The following is a 23419-nucleotide window of genomic DNA, read 5'->3' on the forward strand; positions in this document are numbered from 1 at the left end:
AAAACTTATAAAGCTGTAGGCCAGGTTAACCTGTTTGAAGATTTAATCTAAGCAGATCATAAAAGAACCTGAGAAAAGAATCCTGCTATGATTCCTCAGTCAATTGTGAGAGAAGAAATGCATGTCATAAGAAAAGGAACCATCATCAAAGAAACTGAATAAAAAAACCCGTAAGAGTCCTAAGGAAATTGTGCAGAGTTATTCTGTAAATTATTTCCCATGCTTTCAACAGCAGCTTTGAAGAGCACTGGGCTGGAGGGATTTTTTTCCCCTTATTTAATCAAAATCTTGTACTTTAAGTATTTTTAAATAAAGTAACAATGGATAGATTCTCAAGGGCAACAACTAGATTAAAGAAAAGCAAAACAATTTTCGCTGTGGATGTCTAGGGAATATACTTAGAACAAAATCAACAAACAGTAAAGTGGAGATCTTGCAGTTAGTGTTACTATCCACAACACTGCAAAGAGTATAAATGAGAAGGCAGACTTACCTTTGCTATATTTCAAGAACACTGGACAAAGATTTCACTAAACAAACCCTATTCTGGCAAACCCAAAGCAGAAACAAAGAGAGATCAGTCCAGAGGGATTGGAAACAGTTGCTCATGCACCAACTTTGCAAATTAACAGCTTTAAGGGATTAAAAGTACTGGCCCACCATAATATTGTTTAGGAACTAATCCCTCCTGTAAGTACTCAACAGTGCAAGGAATGGACTGGATTTGATTGGACAAGACCTATGAACAAAAAAAATAAGCAAAAGTGTACAGTCTGTGTAACTATAGTAGACCTAACACTTCAGCAGAGACTTGTTCCAAGTTCAAGCAGAGCTTTCCAAACCTAGACATTTTAAATTTATTTATGTGAAAAACACCTGGTGAACACATAGGAAAAATTGAACAGTTTTACTCCTTTTGAGAACTCAAGAACAGATTTTAAAATATAGAAGACTTGGTCTCTGGACTGAGCAATGGCAGAAAATTTCATTTTAAAAAATTTGGTTTGTTTTTCTTTTTTCCTTGAAAATTGCTAGCAAGTGAACAACAATGATTTATTTTTTTCTATTTCTTTTCCACAAGAGTTAATACCATTGATCACTGTGTAATGTGTAACAAACACACACATATGCATAGTACCTCACAAGCACCCTTAAAATATCTGTCATTAAGGACCTGAATTACTTTTTTGAAGCTTGGCTAATAGAACTCAGTGGACACTAGAATACACTGACCTAGCCAAATTAAATATACAGCAAGAACATACATAAATTAGTCCCTTCTTCTGAAGACATATTTATTTAATTGATTGCCCAGATTTTACTCTTTAACTATTTTACCATTCATCGACTTTACCTATGTTAGTATTTAGAAACAAAGAGACAGATAAGTGATCTGTGAAAAGCTTTCTACTTTTTCATTACTCTTCAGCAACACAGTTTGAGCAGCTTATTAGAAAAACATAAGAAGGTAACATATTCCAACCCCAGCAGGCTCCAGTTTCATTACTTTCTGGCATTGAGTGAAGGTTATACAGCAATGATTTTGGGAAGAACATACATGCCCCCTATAGATTTAATGTATTCTTACCACAGAAAGATGGAAATAAATGAAAGGCTCATTAAGCACGTCCCAAATAGAAAATTCAGTACTAGAAAAATTATATTACATCTTTCCATAGATATGTTTACATACACAGAAAGCAAATAGGAAATTATTCTTGAAAGCTTAAACATCCTCCTGCCCAAACCGCTTTTATTTCAAACATAATTCTTTTGGCCTGCACAACAGAGCTTGCCCCAGGTATTAATTCTCCTGATCAACGTTCCCTCCTTGATATGCTATTCCTTTGCCCTGAGGTTTTCCCAAGTATAACACTGAAAGGTGTTTTGAAACAGTGTAGCATTTAATTCTGAGTTTATGGTAATGTATTATGCAAAGTTATAGCACTACATACATGGTTTATAAAAATGTTGTTGCAATTGGCTTATATTTTAAAAGATAGATCATAGATTTTACTTATTTTAGCAGTAATGGCATGCTGTTTAAGAAATACCATTAGCATTCTGTTCAGTACACTACTATATATGTACAATTAGATCTACAAAGGTGGGTGAACATGGGTGATAAATCTTAAATATTTAATGGCTTCCACATAACTAACTATAATTGAGGAATGAGCATTTTTTGGTCTATAAAAACTAGTAAACTTCAATTAGCCTGTAGTTCAGATTCCACATCTAAATTTCTACTGATATATGAGAACAAGCATGACAATTCTGAATAAAGCATGTCTTTTTATTCCAAGGTACCTAATTCATTCATACCTCAGTGTTCTTAAATCCCACAGTTTGATGCCATCACCTGCAGCTGTGGTCATGAAAAGGTTGTAAGCTTCAGGTTGCTGAGTGCTGAAGGACGATCCCTGTAGAACAGTAAATCAGTTTAAAGTAACAATTCTCATGGCATTAATTATTTATAGAATCATAGAATATCTTGAGATGTAACATATCCATAGGGATCATTGAGTCCAACTCCCTGCTCCTTGCAGAATTATGCCATATGTTTAAGAGCATCATTCAGACACTCCTTGAGCTCTGACAAGCTTGGTGCTGGGACCACTTCCCTGGGGAATCTGGTCCAGTGACCAACCACCTTCTCAGGGGAGACTTTAGTCCATCTAAGAAATAAACAGTAAATATTTGCTAGGTTATGTGAAAAAAAGCTTGTCTGCCACACACAAAGGAGTGAAGAGGAAAGCTGGCATGCAGAAGAAGTCCCATAACCCATTCAGAGAAACTGAGCATGGCCTCGACTCCTCTCAGTGCTGTCCCAGGACAGCCATGAGCCCTTTGGTCCAGGGGTGACACACCAGCATGATCAGTGAGACAGGCTATCTGGGTCATCTCACAGACAGATGGGGAATACTAAATACCAGGGCATGGATCCATCATGTGAAGCAGAGGAGGATCTTTTTGTGATTGCACAAGACATTACGAGATGTTCAGGGAAGAAAATAAGGGCAGTGAAAGGGAGGGAGCAAAGACTAGTTCAATGATGAATTATAAGACATGTTTAGCCCAGGGCTAAGTGTACAATTTCCATTGACTCCAGTAGCAATTGCATTCATTCTTAACAAGACTAATTTTGGCTTCATACCTTTAAATAATTAAATCCAGTTTAAAACCTCTGATTTTTTAACGTCCACATTGGCCTTTTTGCTGGCTACAAATTTCTTTCTCCAGGAAACCAAACTGAAACAATTAAAACATTTTCTTTCCTTACCATTCACTTTCTTGATTTGGCTGAATACATCACAGAAACCTCAAGGTAATTTCCTGCAATCAGTATTTGATTGCCAGGAATCTTCTATTCATTATGAAAGCTTGCCCTATGAGACGAATTAAAATGCACTGTGCAACAGATTTCCCAGCAAAGTCTACACATTCTCACATTAGCTGTGTATAACTATATAAAAAAAGAGTAATGCAAAAGACAAAGACAGTTGCAGTCCAAAGGGCAGTATTCATTAAAAGTTACAGAGCACCCTTTTTTGTGCCTTTGAAATGTTTGCTCACCATCCCTTGCTTCAGTCAGCACTGGTCACAGAGCCCAGAATAAAAGGTTATACACACACATACACATTTACCTTGTGCATTACTCTTTATTATGGAATACACAGCATACACTGACTAATAAACTAAGGAAGAAGTGCAATCTATTTGTTCCTTGTCTGCCCTGAAATTTTGTCAGCAATATACTTTATTAATACATATACTTGTATCTTCAAACTACATTTGCTACTGAATATTGATACAGAAGACAAGAAAATACATACTAGTTGGGGTAATGTGCAAGCTGAATTTTATTTATCACTTTGTGTTTTTATAGTCCAGCAATTTATGATAATCTATTATTTATGAGAATCTAATGCAAAAAGTAGCACAGTCCCACACACTCTTGAAACTATCCCTGCATTCTGATAGACAAATCCCTTCCCTCTGCCCCATGCACCCCTTCATCCACCACTGTAATCCCTTCTCAGCCTCTCTCTAGACCAACTACATTGCAACCTTCACATAAAATTTGGCCTCAGGGAAGTCATGGTTCTACAGAATCCCTCTTTCTTTCACTAATTCCATACGAGCACCATTTATGTCATCCAAACAGTGCAGCTGTCTTATGCTAAAGGCATTGATCAATAGACATATCAGAAAGCACTCCATATCTCCAGGTGATCTTATACTTTCACCAACATTGAAACTATGCTTAGGAAAAAGTTAACTGACTGAAAGTTTGGAGTTAGCTACTACATTTTTCAGTCTTCACAGCAAGTAGACTTCCTAACTAATGAACCAATGAATTTTGAAACAAAAGGGTCTGAAAAGAAAACTGAAAACTTGCTCTTTCTGTGAAAATGAGTGTACTCCCTAACTGTGCTAGCAGAACATACGCCATCCAAATATTTGTGGCTCATAATGACAGATTCCTGTTCAAAGAATATGTTTTGCAGCAGAAAAAACATATTATTAATACTAAAGCTCTCAATCTTTGTGGTCTGATCTCAAATTGCCATCTATTTCAGAATCTCAGATGTTCCTAAACTCTGTAACAGGAACATGATTTTGATATTTCAATCAATTCATTTTACTATGTCTCTTAAAAGTGCATATAAAAAGCAATGGACTGTTGTAATAAGCTTAATCAACACACCACAGGCTGAGATGAATTTCATGCACTGGCAATTGCAAACAATCTCTAGAACAGATCAAAAGAACAACTTAAAATCAAAGTCATTACATGGCAAATTATATATATTTGCTTACAGCTGCTTCTGTCTAAAACCAAAAATAAGAGAATGTCATGCTGATCATCTAGGTTTGTAGGATATCCTATGTATTAATAATTTGCTAACAGGTTTCTCCCACACTTAATTGGAACATACTTTCCCTATTGTCCCACAAGACCTTCAAAAATTATTTTCTTTTTTATTCATTTAAAGAGTAAATTTTATGATTATGCCCACTTACTACTGTCCAGGTAGAATCACAAAACAGTCTTGGAACATGAGAACTGATTTGCATGAATCTAAAGTAGAAAATGCACTTCAAGAATATATACATACTGCAATCACAAATGAGTATTCAGGGCACACAATGTGACTAGGAATAGTCCAAAGGAAAGCCTTCCTAAATTTTGGGGTGTAGGCACTGGATCTTCAGCATCAACTGTTTCACTCCACAGATTTGCTTCCATTGAATCATGTCTCAGCACTAGCTAACCTCAGATTCCAAGGTGTTCTATACTTTAAACAGGACGTACTTTGCACACAGCATTCTGCAAATTTTTATAAGTCTATAAAATATTTTAGCATATCATCTTAAAGAAAAAGCAGTTGTATTTTCTCTAATAACTTTAAACTACCCAATGTAATAAAAATAGTCGATGTGTAATTTTCCTATTGACTTATCTAAAGTATTAATTTTATATAACTGAAAAAAGTAGAGAACCTTGATGTATCATTTTCCCCCAAAATGGTCAGTTTTCCTTGCTATACCACATACCTCCAGGTTTTTTTCCCAAGTGAATACTTGCCCACATCTTTAAAGTTTTTCTTGATTAAATAACCTGAAGGCACTAAGCTGACCCAGCAAAAAGAAAAGCCAGAACTTTAAGCCTATATGTGTTACAAACAGTACTGAAACAGTTAGCACAATTTTAAGTGTTTTACCAGATCACATCTATAAGGAAAACCCACAAAGAGATCTACAACAGTAATAATAAGGAACTGTTTTAAACCCACAGAAGCAAGGACTTTCCAACTGGGAATGAAGCACCACATTCAACCAGACCTAACACAGCAGGCATTCCAGAACATATGGTACCATAAAAACTACAAACACTCAAATCAGTCTTCAAGGGAAAAAAAAGAGCAAAAGATGAGGGGTCATCTATTCTATTGCAGTACTGAGAAATTTCTTTTTGGTTGCTGTTTCCAAAGTTTCAGAAAAAATCACACAGTGTCAGATTGAGCTTCAGAAGAGAAAAATTACATAAGGAAAAATTCCTGCTGAACTACAGTATTAAAGTCTAGTGCAAGTAAGGCAAAGGGTAATAAACACTTCTCTAATAGCAAGATCATTCGGTCAGTCTCACTACTCCCTCCTTTACACTAGAGAACAAATGAAATCTGTATGACTCTATCACAGAGACTCATGTTCTTGCCCATCCTCCCCAATACATAAAAACTTATTGATTACTAGCAATTCTATTTTTAGCCTCCAATTTCTTTGTTGATGGTGTTGTAGTGGTACTACAAATAAAATTCACTAAAGTATATACCTTATTTTGGCAGATCTGATGGACTGATCTAACATGAGCTTCCGGTATCACTGCTGTGCTGCAGCCTGCATTGAGGTCAAAAACTTCCAATGCTCTGTTGCTGCCAGCTGTAAGTACAATATCTGTACAGTTCTCTGGGTTAAAGTTAAACTTATCTAAAGGAACAAAAATATATAGACAGATAAAAATACAGATAAATAAATATATATATTAACTCTGTTGTAGTTAATCCTCTATGAGCAACACCAAAAATCTTACAGCACTAAAAATTCATCTAAGGATGAAGTTCAACATCAAAAAAATTACAAGTGTTTTACTCTAATAGAAAAGGAGTAGTAAATAATCAAATGCTACTTACTTTAACTGATGTCCATGTCATTAAGCCCAAAGAACTGCAAAGAAAATACATACAAAGGATACAAGAATAGAACTCATTTACTGCTGAAAGGCTGGTAATCTCCATTGTTGATGTCATGGGAAATTTCTGTACCAATTTGCAAACACTCCTCTGTTTGTATCTGCAAACAATATCAAATGAATGCTAGTGTTAATGAAATAAGTTATGATTTGTAGTCACCAGTAAACTCCCATTGGAATCACAAAGCAAATCAAAATGCTTTCATTATGAAAAATTAAAGCCACAGACCTTTTGGCTTATTGCTGAACTCTATTAAAGAACTTGGTAACAAAACTCATTTGGATGAAAGCAAACATGATATTAATATACAGAAGACTGATCTTCCATCAACATGAAACGCTAAAATAATCCTGTATGTATATTGAAAATGTTGAAAAGAAGTCTGTAATGTACCTATGTTCGAAAAAGCAGATATGCCACTGGTTTCAGTGTAGCATTTAATGTGCTGATGATAGGGCAATCAGGAAGAAAATGAAGAGAAAACAGTGAGGAAAGAATAATTTCCACTTAGGGGAATAAGGGGCTGATCACACACTACCAAAGAAATTTTGTTTCCCAACATACACAAAACCCTTTAAGGTCCCGTGGGTTACCTGTCAGCTCCATGCAGATGTGGAAAACATGCCAAAACCTCTAAAATGGCTTCAGACGTTTTTATATTACACAAGACTGTGTTGCTATTCAATCTGATTAGAACTCTCTCTTTACTGAAATATATCCACATAGGCAACAGGGATCTGTTCTTAAACAGAAAACATGACGATATGGATATGGATATGGATATGGATATGGATATGGATATGGATATGTGAGGCAAGAAGAGGGTGATTTTCAGAGAAGTCACCTAAGGAATAGAGAGTTAACAACTGTACTGGGTCTGGTCGGGGTGGAGCTAATTTTCTTCATAGTGGCTTGTACGATGCTGTGTTTCAGACTTGTGATCAAAACCGTCTTGATAACACACCAGGATTTTAGCCATTGCTGGACACTGTCTGCACAGTGTTAAAATAATTCCTGTGTAACAGCCAATATTATACTTGCTTTTTAGCACGTCTGTCTAATGAAAGTACAAAAGTCCATGCATGACATGCTTGTAGGAATCATCACTGTTTCTTTCCAACAATGCTAAAAGTTTGCAAAACTGAGATCATTTGACAAGAGCAACATGATTATCAGCCAGATCTGTTCAAAAGAAAAATGTTTAATGACTTGCTTTTTCCTTTAGTTGTCATTCTCAAACAATGGTCTGCTGATCTTTTCAGATAGACATCAGAGCTACTTTAGGAGTGATGGCGCAGCAGACATATACAGTGTTTTGCAATTTAATCCAAGAATATTTTGTAGTTTCCACAAGTACTTTATTCAAATAAATGAAAAAATAAACTGCACTAGACTTCAAGAGTGTGTTAGTTTAAAACAGTCTAGTTTTCTTAATGGGCAGAGGAAGCGACAGGGGCAGCTTCTGAGAGATGAAACTACTCAAAGCTTATACTATGTCCGGCACAGAGCCAATCACTGAAGGCTCTGATGATAGGCAGGTTGCTGGCCCAATTAGAGAAGTTCGTAGCACCTCTGTGATGACATATTGAAGAAGGGAAAAATACGCAGGGTTTTTCTTCCAAGGGGTTCACAAGGCTTGAACTCTCTCTTCAAAGCTCTTTCCAGCTTTCCCTTACGGTACTTGTTGGCTATCGGTCTCGTGCCAGTATTTAGCCTTAGATGGAGTTTACCACTCGCTTTGGGAACCCGACTCCAAGAAGCCCCAGGCCTGGCATGCCAGGACCACCTGTGTGATGCCAGCAGGGACCACGTGGCCAGTGACGAAAACATGGCAAACAATTCCCTGACACGGAGCACAGACGAGATCAACCTTTTCAGCGCTGCAAAGCTCTATAAGAACTTTTCAATTGATAGACCCTGAGAACAATAATACCTACGGACAACAATTTTCTTCCAAGTCAGAGAAGAAGAAAAAGTGAAGACACATGAGGAGAACCAACATGGCAGCACTGAGGTCAGTGAAAAGAAGGAGAGGGAGGAGGTGCCCGGGGCGTTGGAGCTGAAATTTTTTCTACAAGCCACAGTGAAGACTATAATACAACAGTTTCCCTGTAATTCATTAAGTGCATGGGGAGATTCCGAGATCCACTCGCAGCCCATGAGGAAAAGTGCTCATACTGGAGTATGTGGATGCTGAAAAGCTGTAATCTAGTGAGAAACTTGAACAAAGAGAGAAGACCCTTGCCTCCAGAGACAGAGAAAGAGAGCCCTTGCTTCTGAACTAGAACAGCTTCTCCTTAAAAGACTAAACCCCATGAACTAAACTGACCCATGCTATGCAGTTTTGGGAAGACTGCTACGCCCGTGGGAGGAACTCCCATTACAGCAGGTCGGGCGGGACAACTCTTCGTGAAAATTAAGACCATGCTAAGAAATTCACAGAAAACTATCTCCTGCGGGAAAGATCCCATGGCACAGAAGAAGAAAGAAACTCCTTTCCCTAAGCATACTGAAGAAATATTTTTAGAAAGTGAAAGACTGACCAAAATCCCACGCTTTGTCTCCTTGCGTGGTCGGTGGGAAAGAGGGAGGGGCTGGGGAGAAAATAAGTGTTCTAAAGGTTTATTTTCATTCTCATTACCCTTTTACTTTTAATTCTCTTAATAATAAATTCTCGTCTTTTTCAAAACTGTTTAAGTTTTGAACCTGCTTTGCCTTAGAGTGTTTTTTTCCCCTAATCCTTATCTCAACTCATGAACCCTTTGTTACAATTCTTGTGGGCGCCTGGTGCTTTTAGCCAGCATCAAACCCACAACAAAGAGCAAATGATTTATCTCTATTTTTGGGTAAACCTACCCAAGCTAACTTTAAATAAGCTGACTGAGATAATAGGTACAATCTAATGAAGGCAGTATGAAGCTTCTTTTGGTCCAATTTACCCTGCTAAGAGAGGCTGATTGAAACAGCTAAGTTGCTCCCAAATGCAAGAACAATTGTTTGAGTTAGCTGAAGTACCTTGTTTCTACACTGCAGACTGCTACACAAATACCTCACAGGGCATGGCCCAGGTAGAATTTCACATAGAAAGCAAATCAACCAAGAGTAAACTGGGATTCATCAAATATAAGTCATGAGAAAACTGAGGAGGAAGGAAAACAACAGAGGAGGGAAAATAGAAGAGTACCCATTATTTTTAAAAAAGAGGAAATTTAGTATATTTAAGAATTTTTTTTTTTTTTGACACAGTGCATTTGCTACACGTCCTATACATGTTCAATTCAAAGTGCAAGTCATTTAAAATTCAGGCAGCCATTGTGGACACACTGAGCTGGACACTGTTCATTCGTTCTTATCTGTTAGAAATTGAAGTTTATGTAGCAATTTGGGTTCCCTTTTTATTTTATTAATATCTCCATAAACTAAGAATTAATGAGTAAAACAGAAGGTATGTAATCAGATTATGGAAGAAAGCTATTACATAATTCTGTCTGACCATTTAGCGTTTCAGTGAAGTTCCACATACCAGGGCCATGCCTCAATCCAGGAAAGCACTCCTATTCCTAAACATATTTAAGCTTGTACTTAGTATGTTTTTCTGTGCAGCAGCAAAACTACCAAGAAAATAGACCAGTTTTTCCCATCTAAGGATGCAGCTCAATACTGTTTTAATATTATCAGCAGACAGGACATTCCATTCACAATATCAACTAAGACTTCAGTGTTGTAGCCCTAATTCTTTTTGTCCTTCCACTCAAAGATATTTTGCAAGTAGCTTTTACCATTTGTTCAGTTTCTTATCTTCTGTAATATTTTTGCCCCCTCAGCTCACCTCACCTCACCACTGACAATATCCCAGATCAAACTGTACGAGCACTTTCACTGGTCTGTTAATGAGAAATGAACTCACCGTTTTAGGTCATCCTTGGTTGTGTCTAGATGGAAACTTAATAGATGAAATTCAGCTCCACAACACAGCAATATAAATGTATCTATAAAGTAAAACTGTGCAAAGCGTACATTCTTATGGAAGTTCTCTTTACCCTGAAAAATAAAGGAATCTATTAAGAATGGATTCAAACATAACAAATATTTTTGCTCTGAGATTCCTGGTGTTAAAGCAGAGCCTCCCTCATGTAATGCTGATCATAGGCCAGGAGGTTAAACTACTGTGTAGTGGCCCTTCCTATTTTTGACATCTATTACTCTCAAAATAAAGATTTCATTCTGCTTAAATTAGCTGGAAGTGAATTTAATTGTATCTGTAGTCAATTGAATCTGGCACAATCTATCTTCATACTTAGAACTTCTTTTTGAATTGGGGAGTAAACTAAAGCCAAGCAGAGCTGAGCCAATGAAATAAAATGTACAGACCAGACAATAAAACCAAAATTTCCAGACATGCCCACTAGTTGTTTTTTTTATCAAGCTTGATTTTTTCTTTTCCTAAATTATCATGAGGAAAACCTAATTTGAATTCGATGGAGATCACCCAGATTGTTATATCAGCTGAAGTCACCATTCAGTAGTTCTAGAAATTGGTTCTTTCTACAGAGCTTTTAAAATGGAAGTAAATGAAAGTGCGAAACAGTGTTCTCTGTGTCCAAACCAATGGAAGCTTCCAATTACCAGAATTAGGGCAGGCTCCTTATTGCAGACTGACCAGACCCTTAAAGTTCGGTCTTCTGATGCAGAAACTAACCACTTCTTGTCATGACTCCAGCCAACAGAGTTAACTGCACCATCATGACCTAATAAAAATATTAATGGAAATATCATAAAGCTCATTTCTTGCATTCATTAATTTCTCTGGAGTTAATTGTATTGTTTTAATACAATTATGCACAATATTAAAATACATTCTAAGTACAGGTTTCAAATGGTTGGATTACAACTGGTAACAGTAAACCAGCTATTGAAATTTTCTTCCACCAAAAAACACAGAAAAATGTCTCTCATTAATAAACAGACAAAGATAATTCCAACTTTAACTTTTCAAAGTTATTGGAAGAGCACTTTCAAGAAATATGCTTTAAATTAAACTTAAGCAAAGATTCAGTATTGAAAAAAGATTTTGAGTATTATATTATAATGAAATTTTATATTAAACATGATCTGGAAACCCCTTAAGACATTGAAAATAGTTGAAATACTTTATTTTATTTATTAACCTTTTATTACTGAGCTAGCTATTTTTGTCAAAATAAAATGAGTACGCCATTTCAATGGCTTGTTAAAAACAAGAATGTAAACTTACAAAGAAAGAACTTTAAAAGCCAGAAACAATATTCAAAAGCTAAAATATTAATGTGATCTAACATTATATTGAAGCTGATCAAAAAGATCAAAAAATAATGTCAATCAAATTTTAAAAACTTTGATGCATGTTATTGCAATTTGTCAGATAAAGTCTGATAAATTTCATCTAGCCTTAAAACATTCAAAGTTCTTATGCTGCCCTCTTGTGCACATTTTATCTTTAGTCAACTGAAGTTTTATATTAAAAAATAGTTTGCTTTAAATTACAGGAGGGCTATTAAATTTATCTCAGCAATTGAGATATTTCATTTGGTAGACATATGGCTACAAAAACTCTTATAAATGAGATATTTTAATTCCCAGTTACCAAACAGCTGCAAAATTTTCACCAGAAAACTGCACAGGTACCGCACAAATACACATGTGAGTATTATTCTTGTTTTGTTCACAACACAAAGCTTTATTTAAAGGCTTCGATTTTCTAAAAACCAAAACACAAAACCAATCAAACAAACAAACCAAAAAAAAGAAAACCACAACAGAATATACAAAACAGTTTTCCAAAGTAGTAAGGAACCTGAGAAACTTTAGGAAAATCTGAGGTTTGGAAAATTGGAAGAGCCACACAAAAAGCTTAAGAATCTATGCGCTCCAGGCCCCTCAGTCCCAAAGCACACTGAAGGAGATGCCAGCTGGCTTGAAAGAGCCCAGTAAGATTCAAAACAGGAATTACTCAGGGTTCCCCAGTCCTGGAGCAAATTGAGAATAGCAGCTGGTTTTGTGAAAAGACTTCTTCAAAAAGGCCATGCTGGCTGTAACTCTTTACAGCTGTTCAACATTACCTGCACTTCACTACAGGACACAGACACCTGAAGAGCCACCACTGAAGAAGAATGCAGAACTACTTAAAACTGTAACTGAGCCCTTCAGGAAACAAGACTGAATAAATTAGGCTTACAGCAAAACTGTTGTTATACCACTCCTCTGATGCTGCCTTATAAAACCATGACTTTTGATAACCAGCAATATTCAGATGCTAATGCTGCCTTGAAATTGAAATTTTTTAGCAGAATAGATACAATTTTCATTTCTTGAAGAAGAGAAAATTTTACATTGCCATTGATTGCAGCTCTGAGTAATAATAATGCATCATGGTTTTTCATGAAAACACATATATTATGACACATCTAAAACACGAGCGTCAAAAGTAGAAGGTAAGCAGGTGACTACGTGGTAATCTGAACTGCACAGAAAAAAACAATGTGAATGAAACAAGCAGGCAACTAATGGTTTGCAGTTCCTACTCCCTTGCACTACTTTATCTGGCAGTTCAACATTTATGTTGCTTTTGAAAAGAACTACATGCACAATAGAATGTGGTTTACATTGTTTTTCAGACTTGTGCATCATTAAAAAAAAGACACAAAGGATTAAAGGTACCAATCAAATAAATCAGTGAAAAACTTAAGAACTTGCTATTGTAGAAGAAAAATACTCTGTCCACATGGCATATTTTCATCAATTTCCTCACACAAGAAGGAGAATATTAGTAATGTTGCCTCCTTAATGTCAGAGCTTCTTCCACTAAATATAATGAAAATTACTCAAAAAGAAAACTGTTTTCACAAATCAGTTGTCAGAGTTATTTACTTAGAAATAATTCTCTAAAATATCTGTAAGTAGTCCGGTTTTAATACTTGTTAGGGTCAGCTAGTAAAAACCATTCATTTTCCATTATGAGCTCTCACAGAAAATTCATTTGGCAGGACTGATTTAAAGTCATAACATTTACTGTTATTAAAAATTTAACAGATTGTTCCTATAGAAATTTAGACATAATCTGGTGTTTAAGACTCATTTAAAAGTCTACATGTTTACACATACATACACTTTTGTAGTTGTGGATATCTTCATAGGAACAGTCCCTTTTTTTTTAGATGGTTATTCTTTAGAAGTCTGGAGTTGCAAAGCAAACACATCTTTTGCCAAGTCATCACAACCAATTTTTGGCTAATAAACTATAAGAATATACTACTACAATATACACATGCCTTATTATTGCAATATATTGCCTTTATTGTATCTCTTTAATATTGTAATATACATCATGATGAAGATTTCAATATATATAATCATAGATTGCTTCTTACCTCACAAAAAATTGAGATAATGGGAACACCTGGTAGTCAGTTTAATTCTAGGACAAAATTAAGCAACCAGAAAAATAAAATTTACATCTTGAATCATCAGTACTCCCTCTCTCTTGTTCTCAGGGTGATGTGAGTGGAATCTGTGCCAATTTAGATCAAATTCAATCATATGCTATATCTTCAATAATATAACTCATAAATTTACCTGAAAAAACATTATGCACATCAGTGAGATTGGAATTGAATATCAGCACAGTTTTGTCAGCCAGGCCACAAGCCAGCAGCTCTCCATCCCCTATAAAGAAGAGCATCTAATGATTTACATTTGAAAGCAAAAAGAAGCTAATATGCTGCTTCTTTAATCATAAAAAACACGTATGTCACTAAAACAGAACAAAAACCAGATATTCATATCCTATGTTTAACACAGATTTTGTATGAACATCACAAATTAGTGTTGCAGAATTTGGTATGATTTTGTAGGCAATTCATTTCTTGTCCTGACATATTCTCCAAATAACAACATTTTTTAACTCAAACAAAGAACCCTCCGAAATTTTTGCTAAACTGTGATTATTTAAGCCTGTGTGTGCATGCATGGGTGTGCAAGAGACAAAGAGAAAAAGAGAGAAAGATGTTTCTTCCTCAAACTGAAAAACAGTTTATACTTAAAATGTACTAGCAAAACAGAGAGATGGCTGGAATATATTTTAACAAAGTTACTGATTGCATCTAATTGCTTTTATTTCCTGATGGTGAAAGTTGTTCTTGTCCTCAAAATACTTACAAAGATTTAATTTTTAAAATATTTTGAAAATATTTTGGCTTGCAGGGTGTACATTGACATAATTATATACCAGGTAGAATGCTTGATTGCTAATCTAGGAAGTGCTTTCTGCTTAATCATATTTACATAGGAACTGACTAAACCAATCGCAATAGTCATTTATCCAAAGCAGTTAAGAAAAATGCCTCTCTTTGGATCACACAGAAAAATTTCCTTTTTAATATTTTAATTTATAAAAATTGAATAATATTTATGTAAGAAATAGGAGTGTTCTGAGTATTTTGAAACAAAACGTCAGTTTTTAATACACCCTAATGACTCTAAGTAAATATGCCAGAAAGTAAATTCCTTAGTGAAAGAACTCTTAATTTTCAAGTAGTAGTGGAAAAGTTAAACTCAAAAGGAAACAAGACATAAAGTCAGAAATAGAATCCTTTTGCATATGTAGTAACAGCTTGCATGGTTTTGCAAGAAAAAATTATGGCAAAACAGTATGTGATATTACCAGAAAGTTTTCTGTGAATTTACCCACATTAAATCCACAATTTTTAGAAACTATGCCACACAAATTTGGATTTGTTTCTGCACACTGACACAACTGCATTTTTTATAGAGCCTGTACTTACCAGAATATTGAATACAAAAAATTGGGGTTGGTTTACAAGTAAGAGATATCTCTTTCTCATATTTGATTGGAGGATAACTTTCCAATGGATATTCTTTATTTTTACTTCAAAGAAGGAAAAAGGAAAGAAACCAGTACAACTTCATTTCAGTTATGAAATAAATGCGCTTTAGGAACTATTCTAAACATCTTTATATAAATATTTGCTGGAAAAAATAGATCAAATCCAAGGTAAGAGCCAAATTAATTTTAAATTGTCATATTTAAACTACTCCTATCAGTGAGAGTTGTGAATTCATGAGATCAAAAATTAACAGTCTTGCAAAAAAATTAAGTTTCTTAAGTCACATAGCTAACAAAAGTATTTAAAGAATGTAAACTCTACCTTGTTTACAAAGACCTTGTGAAAAAATTCAATATTAACTAGAAAAAGCAATTTAACTAAAAAACCCACACAAAACTTAAAATACTAAGTAGCTTAACTGATATAAACCAGTGCTAAACCAAAGTTGAAATTATCTGAAGTACTCATGTAAGGGTTCCTATGGGTGCAAGGTTTACAAAAACTTAGTCTTGAGCTATTAAGTGGGTTTCTTAACACTTTAACAACTCTTTTAAAATGAGAGAAATGATGGCATCAATCATTCTTTACTTTCATGTTTGTATTACATAAAGCAAATACTTTAATAATAGTAAAGAGAAAAAATGTGTGCAATATCCCCATTTAACATTCCACACAAATTAACATGAATATGCCAGCTTTAGAAAAACATTTGCTCTTTATGACCAGTGATAAAGATTGCACTGGTCAACTTGTACTATTACACATACTCTGTTTAAATCCATTGGAATAAGTTTGCATCAACTTAAAGTAACAATATTTTAGGGGTGAATGAGGGACATGATCTGAAATCACTTCTCCCTGTGCCACATCCAGTTATTTTTTTGACTAGAACTGCAGCTTAAGAATGTGTTGGGACTTAGCTTCCAACCATATTTAGCACCTTTCTTCCTACCAACAAAAATCTAGGAAAATAGATATGCATATTTTCTTTTATATGAAGCACTCCAATTTAATTCAAAGTCTGATAAACCAAATCACTTGCTGCAGTGATAAATTTTATATCAAATTTACAAAGCCTTTTAGTTCTATTGACAACCCTTACTAAAAAGTTCCAATGAGAGAAGCAGAGACAAACCATATTTTCAATAGAACTGTAATAACCCTTCTTTTAATTTGTTCCTCCTCTAACAGAGTTGTTAGATTACCTACCATTTACAACTGATCTTCCACTTTGATACCTCTTTTTTTTTCAGGTTAGTATTTGGAGAAAACATGGTCATTCTACGAGAGAGAAAACAGACTCTCTTATATGAAACATTATACATTGTATGGGAGAAACAGATCGTTTCAAACAAAAGCAATCCTACTTCTTTCTTACTATTTACATCTATGGGTAATGTCAGTAGACAAGAGAATGTAGACTTTGATGACAATATAAATGTCTAATATTCTTATGCCTGAGTTTGCACCTTCATTTCTATGAGTCATTTGTTGAAAAGTGAATTCTGAAGGTCAGAATCCATAAAAATAAAGTTCCCAGACAATTCTTTCTGCAAGCTGAAGAAACAAGAGTCTACTCAGATGAAAGAATCAGGACACCTAATATGGATTTCAAAAAGAAGTTGACCAATAACCAGAAGCTGTGAAAATTTTGGTTTACAATATTTTTTTTTAATTCTTTTCTTTGATAACATCATAACTGTTTTTCACAGGTGGTTAATTTCAAAGTCATGAGACCACATAGTTATATTATGTGAAAAAATATCACACATCAATAAAGCAGGGAAAATAGTAATATTTCTACTCACTGTGGTGCTGCTGTATATCCTGATGACTTAATTTTATTATGGAAAACCAATGGTTTATCTTTCATTGTGCCCTTCACTCCTGTAGCAAAATAGTTTAATTTACATTAAAATGTTTTTTTGATATATTTTTACAGTTAAGGTAGACAGGCTTGCACAATATAAATACTTGATGCTTCCTTATAAAACACGTTTATGACCAATCACTCTAAAATTACGATTTGTGAGAAAAGGAAAGAAATATGAACTGTTACATTGTATTACAACCTTCCTCCAATAATATGAATGAGGAGGAGCCTCTTTAAACTTTGAAGTAGCAAGAATACTGTTCTGAACCACTTTTTCACCATTCGTTCACAAATGTGTTTTCTAACTGCCTCTGCTTAGACTTTGTATGCATTAGCTATAATGTATTCACACCCTATATTTGGAATAAGGGAATAAGGAATGCATCTAAAGATCACTAACAAGCTGACTGGTGGGAACCTCTAAGCATCTGTGTTCCTACACAGCTCAAGTCATGGGTAATGTCTGCATGCCCAGTGCTGTACTAGGAAACCCGGGGGGCACCCCTCAGCTCCAAACTGAATATGAGTATTTCATATCAGCAGAAACAAACTAAACAAATAGACATTGGAAGCGTCTACAAATAAATGTTGTATCTGGTTGATATTCCCAGGGAAAAAACTCAGATGCATTGGGACACATTTACCTATGCTGAGGGTAGAAGTCCCTTCAAATGCCACTAACTATCCTTTCCCTATGCAGCAATGAGGCACAAAAAGGTCCTTCCTGAGAAGCTCCCAGTACCACATGCCTTAAGGGACCAAAGGATTTCATTACAGCACTTTTCGATCTGATCATGAAATGTCAACAAAGGCAGCACAGTTGTGAGTGATGGGTGTCCAAGGCAGCCTGGAATTCTAGCTAAAATGATGTAGATGTGTTCGAAGATACCATAAACCCCTGGAGATATAACCTTTGACATTCTAACGGGCACAATAAGTGCAATTGGTGATGATGAAAACATTTTTTTTAATATTTTTGGACTTTATTTTTTCTAACCAAAAAAAGCTACAAGCGCTTCAATGGCAATTGGAAGTCAGATCTTCTCTTTTTTTAAGAAGTAGAATATTGAGGCAAAAATTAACTTCCTAAACATCCAGAATTGGCAAAAGATTATTCAGAACAATAAAATATATCAGAACATCTCTTTGGTATATTTAATAACCAAAGTTAAGAAAGAAATGACAAATTATACACAAAAATTTACTACATGCTATGGACAAAGAATGACTTATGAAAATGTGAATTCTACGCTCTAACACTTTTAAAATCCACAGAAAGTTCTCAGACAGTGGGTTTTAAAAGAAGAAAAATACTTATAACCATAATTTTCAACTACAATTACATGAATGATGTACATGTATGATATGAAATTATCATACATGATATGAATTACATGAATGATAACATGTATGATATGAAATACTAATAGAAATGTAAAATTCTTCCTATTGAAGTAAAAATATAATGCAATATATTTTTTAAAAAATTAATGCACGGGTTGTATTAGGCACAAGACAGCTGGAAGTCTGTTACTGTTATTCAAAATATAACTTTATTAATTTATTTCAGGATTGGTTTATACTTACCAGGTATTTTACTAGAAGGTTCTTTCATGTTTTTCTTTAAACCTTTACACAATGGAGAATTTGCCAATAAAGTACACCTAAATTATAAAACCAAGCACAAAAAATTGACCAATGCAATGGACAAAAATGTCAGATTAGAAAAGGTGCCAAAACTCCTTTTTAGTTATTTGTCTGCATATGTGTGTATACATGTGCAGTAGCAATGAGATTTTACAGAAAACAAGTTAGGCATAGTGGATTAGTTATCATCTCAGATACTCATCAGCACAGACAAGCCTCGGCCCTGACTCGATTCACAGACCATAGCTTTTATATGTTAGATCCCAGTTTTGTGCATATTAACTGATGATTTTATTATAAGCACTGAAATCTGCACTTCAGGGTATATTGCAGGGGTTTTGTCATCTTCAAGATGCCAGCATTTTCTCATAAACCATTTATAGGGATATAAAGGACAAGAAAGTAATAACCAGCAGGGATTCACCATGGGGAAGTCATGCTTGATCAATTTGATAAACTTCTGTGATAAAATGAGTGGCTTGGCAGATGAGAGAGGAGCAGTGGATATTGTCTACTTGGATCTCACTATGTCTTTCCACACTGTCTCCCATAAGAACCTCACAGAGAAGCTGATGAACTATGGTCTGGATGAGTACACAGTGAGGTGGATTGGAAACCAGATGAAAAACCAGGCCCAGACTGTGATGATCGGTGGCTCAAAGTCTAGCTGGAAAGCAGGAGCTAGTGGAGTAACCCAGAGATTATAACTCCATTCCACATAATTCCATGACTATAATTTCATTAAACATCTGCATTAATAAACTGGATGAGGGAGCAGAGTGTACCCTCACCATGTTTGCTGACAGCTCAAAACTGAGAGAAGTGTCTTAAAGAGCAGAAGGTTGTGTTGTCATCCAGGGAGACATTTACTGTCTGGATAAACGGGCAGACAGCAACCTTGTGAAGTTCAACAAGGTGAAAGCAAAGTCCTGCAGCAGAGGAGGAACAAGCCTATGCAGCAGCATAGGCTGTAAGGCAGACTCCAGAGCCAGGCTCTGTGCCCAGTGCCAGGACAAGAGGCCATGCACAAAACCTGAAACACAGGAGGTTCTCTCTGAACACTAGCAAACACGTTCTACTGAGCATTGGCACAGGCTGCCCAGAGAGGTTGTGGCTTCTCCCTTCATGGAGATATTCAAAAGTTGTTTGGACATTGTAGTGGGCAAATGACTCCAAGTGGCTCTGCTTGAGCAGGGTGGCTGGACAAGATGGATGACCTGAAGAGGTCCTTCCAAACTCAACCATTCTGTGATTCTGTGATTGCTCCCTCTCTATACAACTAAAGCATGATAGGAAAAGAAGTAAAATCAAACCACGTCAACAAATAGTACTGCAGAAAACCATATGACACACTTTAGTGCCAGATAAACAAATCCATAATCCAACATGGAGGAAAAAAATTTAATTATTCTGTACCTGGCAAAAACTGATAGACTTTTCTCATTTCCACATGGGACAAAATCACTGTGCTGAGTTCTCACCAATGCAGCAAGGTTAACTTCCAACACAGCAATCATATCTTCAAACATCGAGGTGATCAAACATAAAGCCTGCAGCAATTATACCATAAATTAACACTCCATTTACTTCATAATTTAAGTACAAAACAATAACACATTTATAATGAATAATGAAATCAATTTCTGAAATTTGTAAAAATTAGTCAAAAATATCCATGGATTTAGTCCTGAGGAGCATTAAGTTGTAAAGAGTGATTAAAGCTATCCTTCAAAAATACACCTATGTTGCTTAAATGTGTTTTAAAAAACTTACATACATAACAGTGACAGAAATTCCAACACCTCCAACACTAGAGACAGTTTTGCAGTAAGAGTTGAGAGAAAAGAAATACACATGGAAGAAAGATTGGCTTCAGCAACATGATAAGAACATGCTAAGAACTGAATTTAAACAAAATTGTTCTCTAAAGCCTAGGACTGCTATGTTAAATATCTAGCCTAGATTGAGCTTACATCTGTAGGAAAACTACAACATCAAAAGTGGAGTATACAGACAAGAATAACGTCCATTTTATTAATATAATTTTTAGTGACTTTCAACAGAAATTTTCTCAAAACCCAAATAATTTTGACAGATCCTTTAGAAGGATTCAGAACTAATGCACCCTAACATTTGTTTGAGAAACAAGGTATAACAATATTTATATCTTTTTTTTCCCTAAAGGTTTTCCTCTGCTTCTCCAATGGTCATTCTTGACATTCAAGGTACACCCTGAACACTGTAAAAATTCACCTTTTTCTTATTAATCACTTTAGACTGTACATAAGCTGCGAGAGCTTCAAACTAGCAGATTCCATAATGAAGAATCAGCCCTCTTCAAAGACATTTCTGTGTAATTCACATTAAATAAAACAAATCTGTACATTAATCTGTCAGCAAAATGTCTAATTAATATTTATTGAAAATAACTGGAGCTGGTAAAATTATTAAAGCAATGTTTATTGCATACTCACCTTTTGATCAGCTGCCTTCCTTGTTAAGGCACATGATCTGGCAATCCGAATGCTGAGGTCACTGTAATCTTTACCAACAAGAACATTGTGCTATAAAATAATATCTGCATTTCCAAAGAAAAAACCTATCATCTCTAAGACACACACAAAAAAATTACTCATACTAATTTGACATGACCCTAATCCACTCTCTTCAAAGTACATACTTCTAGCTTACCCTCAAATTATAATGGAGTACAGTAACATTCCTTGTATTTAATATTCATGACGTGCAAAATTGAATAAAAATTCATTGCTAGCCACTGCACTGATCTAGTGCCAATATGTCTTCTGAGAAAAGTCACTAGGTCCAGGAAAACATACAAAAACTATTAGGAAAAAAACTATTAGGAAAAATATTAGGAAATATTTTATTTCTATTGTATTATGCTATTTCACAACCTAATTCTTACACTATTTATGTCAGATAACAAAAGCAATCACGCTATGGTGTAATCAGCTAGCTTATAAACATACCTCTGTAAGATAAAAAAGCTTCTAATTCAAAGTTTGCCAAATTAATTATTAACAAGCCAGTAGAGGTTCCTATCCAAAAATAGCTAGTATTCAGGGAAGAATATCTATTAAAACAAGGAGAAAAAATATCTCTTAGTAGGATAAAGAAGCTTTTCTTGTTACCATACAACAAACAGCAATTGGGTTTTTTAATACTCGTTACCCAGTCCCAGTACAGCAATAATAAAGCAGACACACACACAAAAAAATACATTAAATTTAAAACTTTTTTTTTTTTCAAATCTGTAGTTCAAAGTTTCAAGCAAAACTGGTGAAATTTTTAAAACTAAGAGCAGAACGCAATCCTTGATTTCGTGTAAGTGCTTCGTGGCACATCTAAAACTGCACAGGAAATACTTTTCTTCAAAAATCACTGTGGTTTGTAAGAGATGGGAGATGCTGTAAAAGCACTGCATACACAAAGAGAAAATTCAAACCAAGAGGCAAATCCACTCATAGTTTACTTTTGCCACTCTTATATGAACACCCAAAAAGCAGTGAAATTCAATGTATGTTTTTACATAAAGTACAAGAGAAAAGCCAGCACAAACTAAGGGGGAAAACCCCCAGGCAAGTCTGGAATGTCTGTCTCAGCCTGTGCTTACTGGCCGCGCTATTGCAGTCAGGTAATGAAATCCAGCTTCTGCAAGCACCACAGAGTAAACCAACTGGTTACAATTTCAGTCAACACCCTAACAGAAGAAATATATTATCAAGCATAAGATAATTGCAACAAAATAACAGTTGTCATTCTCAAAAAAACTAAAACTGTTTTGATGCCCCAATAAATAAAAATTGACATCAACATTTTAATAAATTTTCCAAATAGGAGTCAGTAGACTTATCAGTTTTATTTGTAAAACCAGACCACAGGACTTGAAGTAAGGATATGAAAAATAGGAAGCTGTAACTTGGTATGAAAAAACTCACCACAGTGGCTTAGTACTATTTTTATTAAAAACAAAACAAAACAAACAAACAAAAAAAGCCAACCAAAAAAACCTCTCCAAATATATACAGTCAAATATTTTAAGAAGCAGACTGGAATAGACAAGTTTCAGTTTTGGTTTTTGATACTTTTACTTGATACGAATAGTTTTATTTGTGGCTTGCACTACATTCATTACGGCAGTAACAGACTGATTTAATTTGCAAATTCTTTGAATTATTCATAAAGAAGTGTCACTATCAAGTTATTATGAACAACATAAAGTGATATATCCAGGAAGT

The 23419-nt window shown here is 35.0% G+C and overlaps 1 protein-coding gene across 2 annotated transcripts in view; it reads right to left on the bottom strand.

The window, feature by feature from the left end:
• The window catches only part of WDR27 (WD repeat domain 27), a 93635-nt gene that overhangs the window by 60272 nt on the left and 9944 nt on the right, over positions 1 to 23419 (bottom strand). For both annotated transcript variants that reach the window (XM_039570032.1, XM_039570031.1), the window contains 13 exons: positions 22151 to 22254; positions 21635 to 21702; positions 20577 to 20710; positions 19101 to 19177; positions 17449 to 17527; positions 16850 to 16921; positions 15578 to 15681; positions 14370 to 14459; positions 11385 to 11506; positions 10666 to 10799; positions 6761 to 6858; positions 6341 to 6462; positions 2326 to 2423 (listed from right to left, as the gene is read on the bottom strand). In XM_039570032.1, the coding sequence (XP_039425966.1) occupies positions 2326 to 2423; positions 6341 to 6462; positions 6761 to 6858; positions 10666 to 10799; positions 11385 to 11506; positions 14370 to 14459; positions 15578 to 15681; positions 16850 to 16921; positions 17449 to 17527; positions 19101 to 19177; positions 20577 to 20710; positions 21635 to 21702; positions 22151 to 22254 (1302 nt within the window). The remainder of the gene's footprint in view (positions 1 to 2325; positions 2424 to 6340; positions 6463 to 6760; positions 6859 to 10665; positions 10800 to 11384; positions 11507 to 14369; positions 14460 to 15577; positions 15682 to 16849; positions 16922 to 17448; positions 17528 to 19100; positions 19178 to 20576; positions 20711 to 21634; positions 21703 to 22150; positions 22255 to 23419) is intronic.

This window comes from Corvus cornix, chromosome 3, assembly GCF_000738735.6.
Source record: "Corvus cornix cornix isolate S_Up_H32 chromosome 3, ASM73873v5, whole genome shotgun sequence".
Taxonomy (NCBI): domain Eukaryota; kingdom Metazoa; phylum Chordata; class Aves; order Passeriformes; family Corvidae; genus Corvus; species Corvus cornix.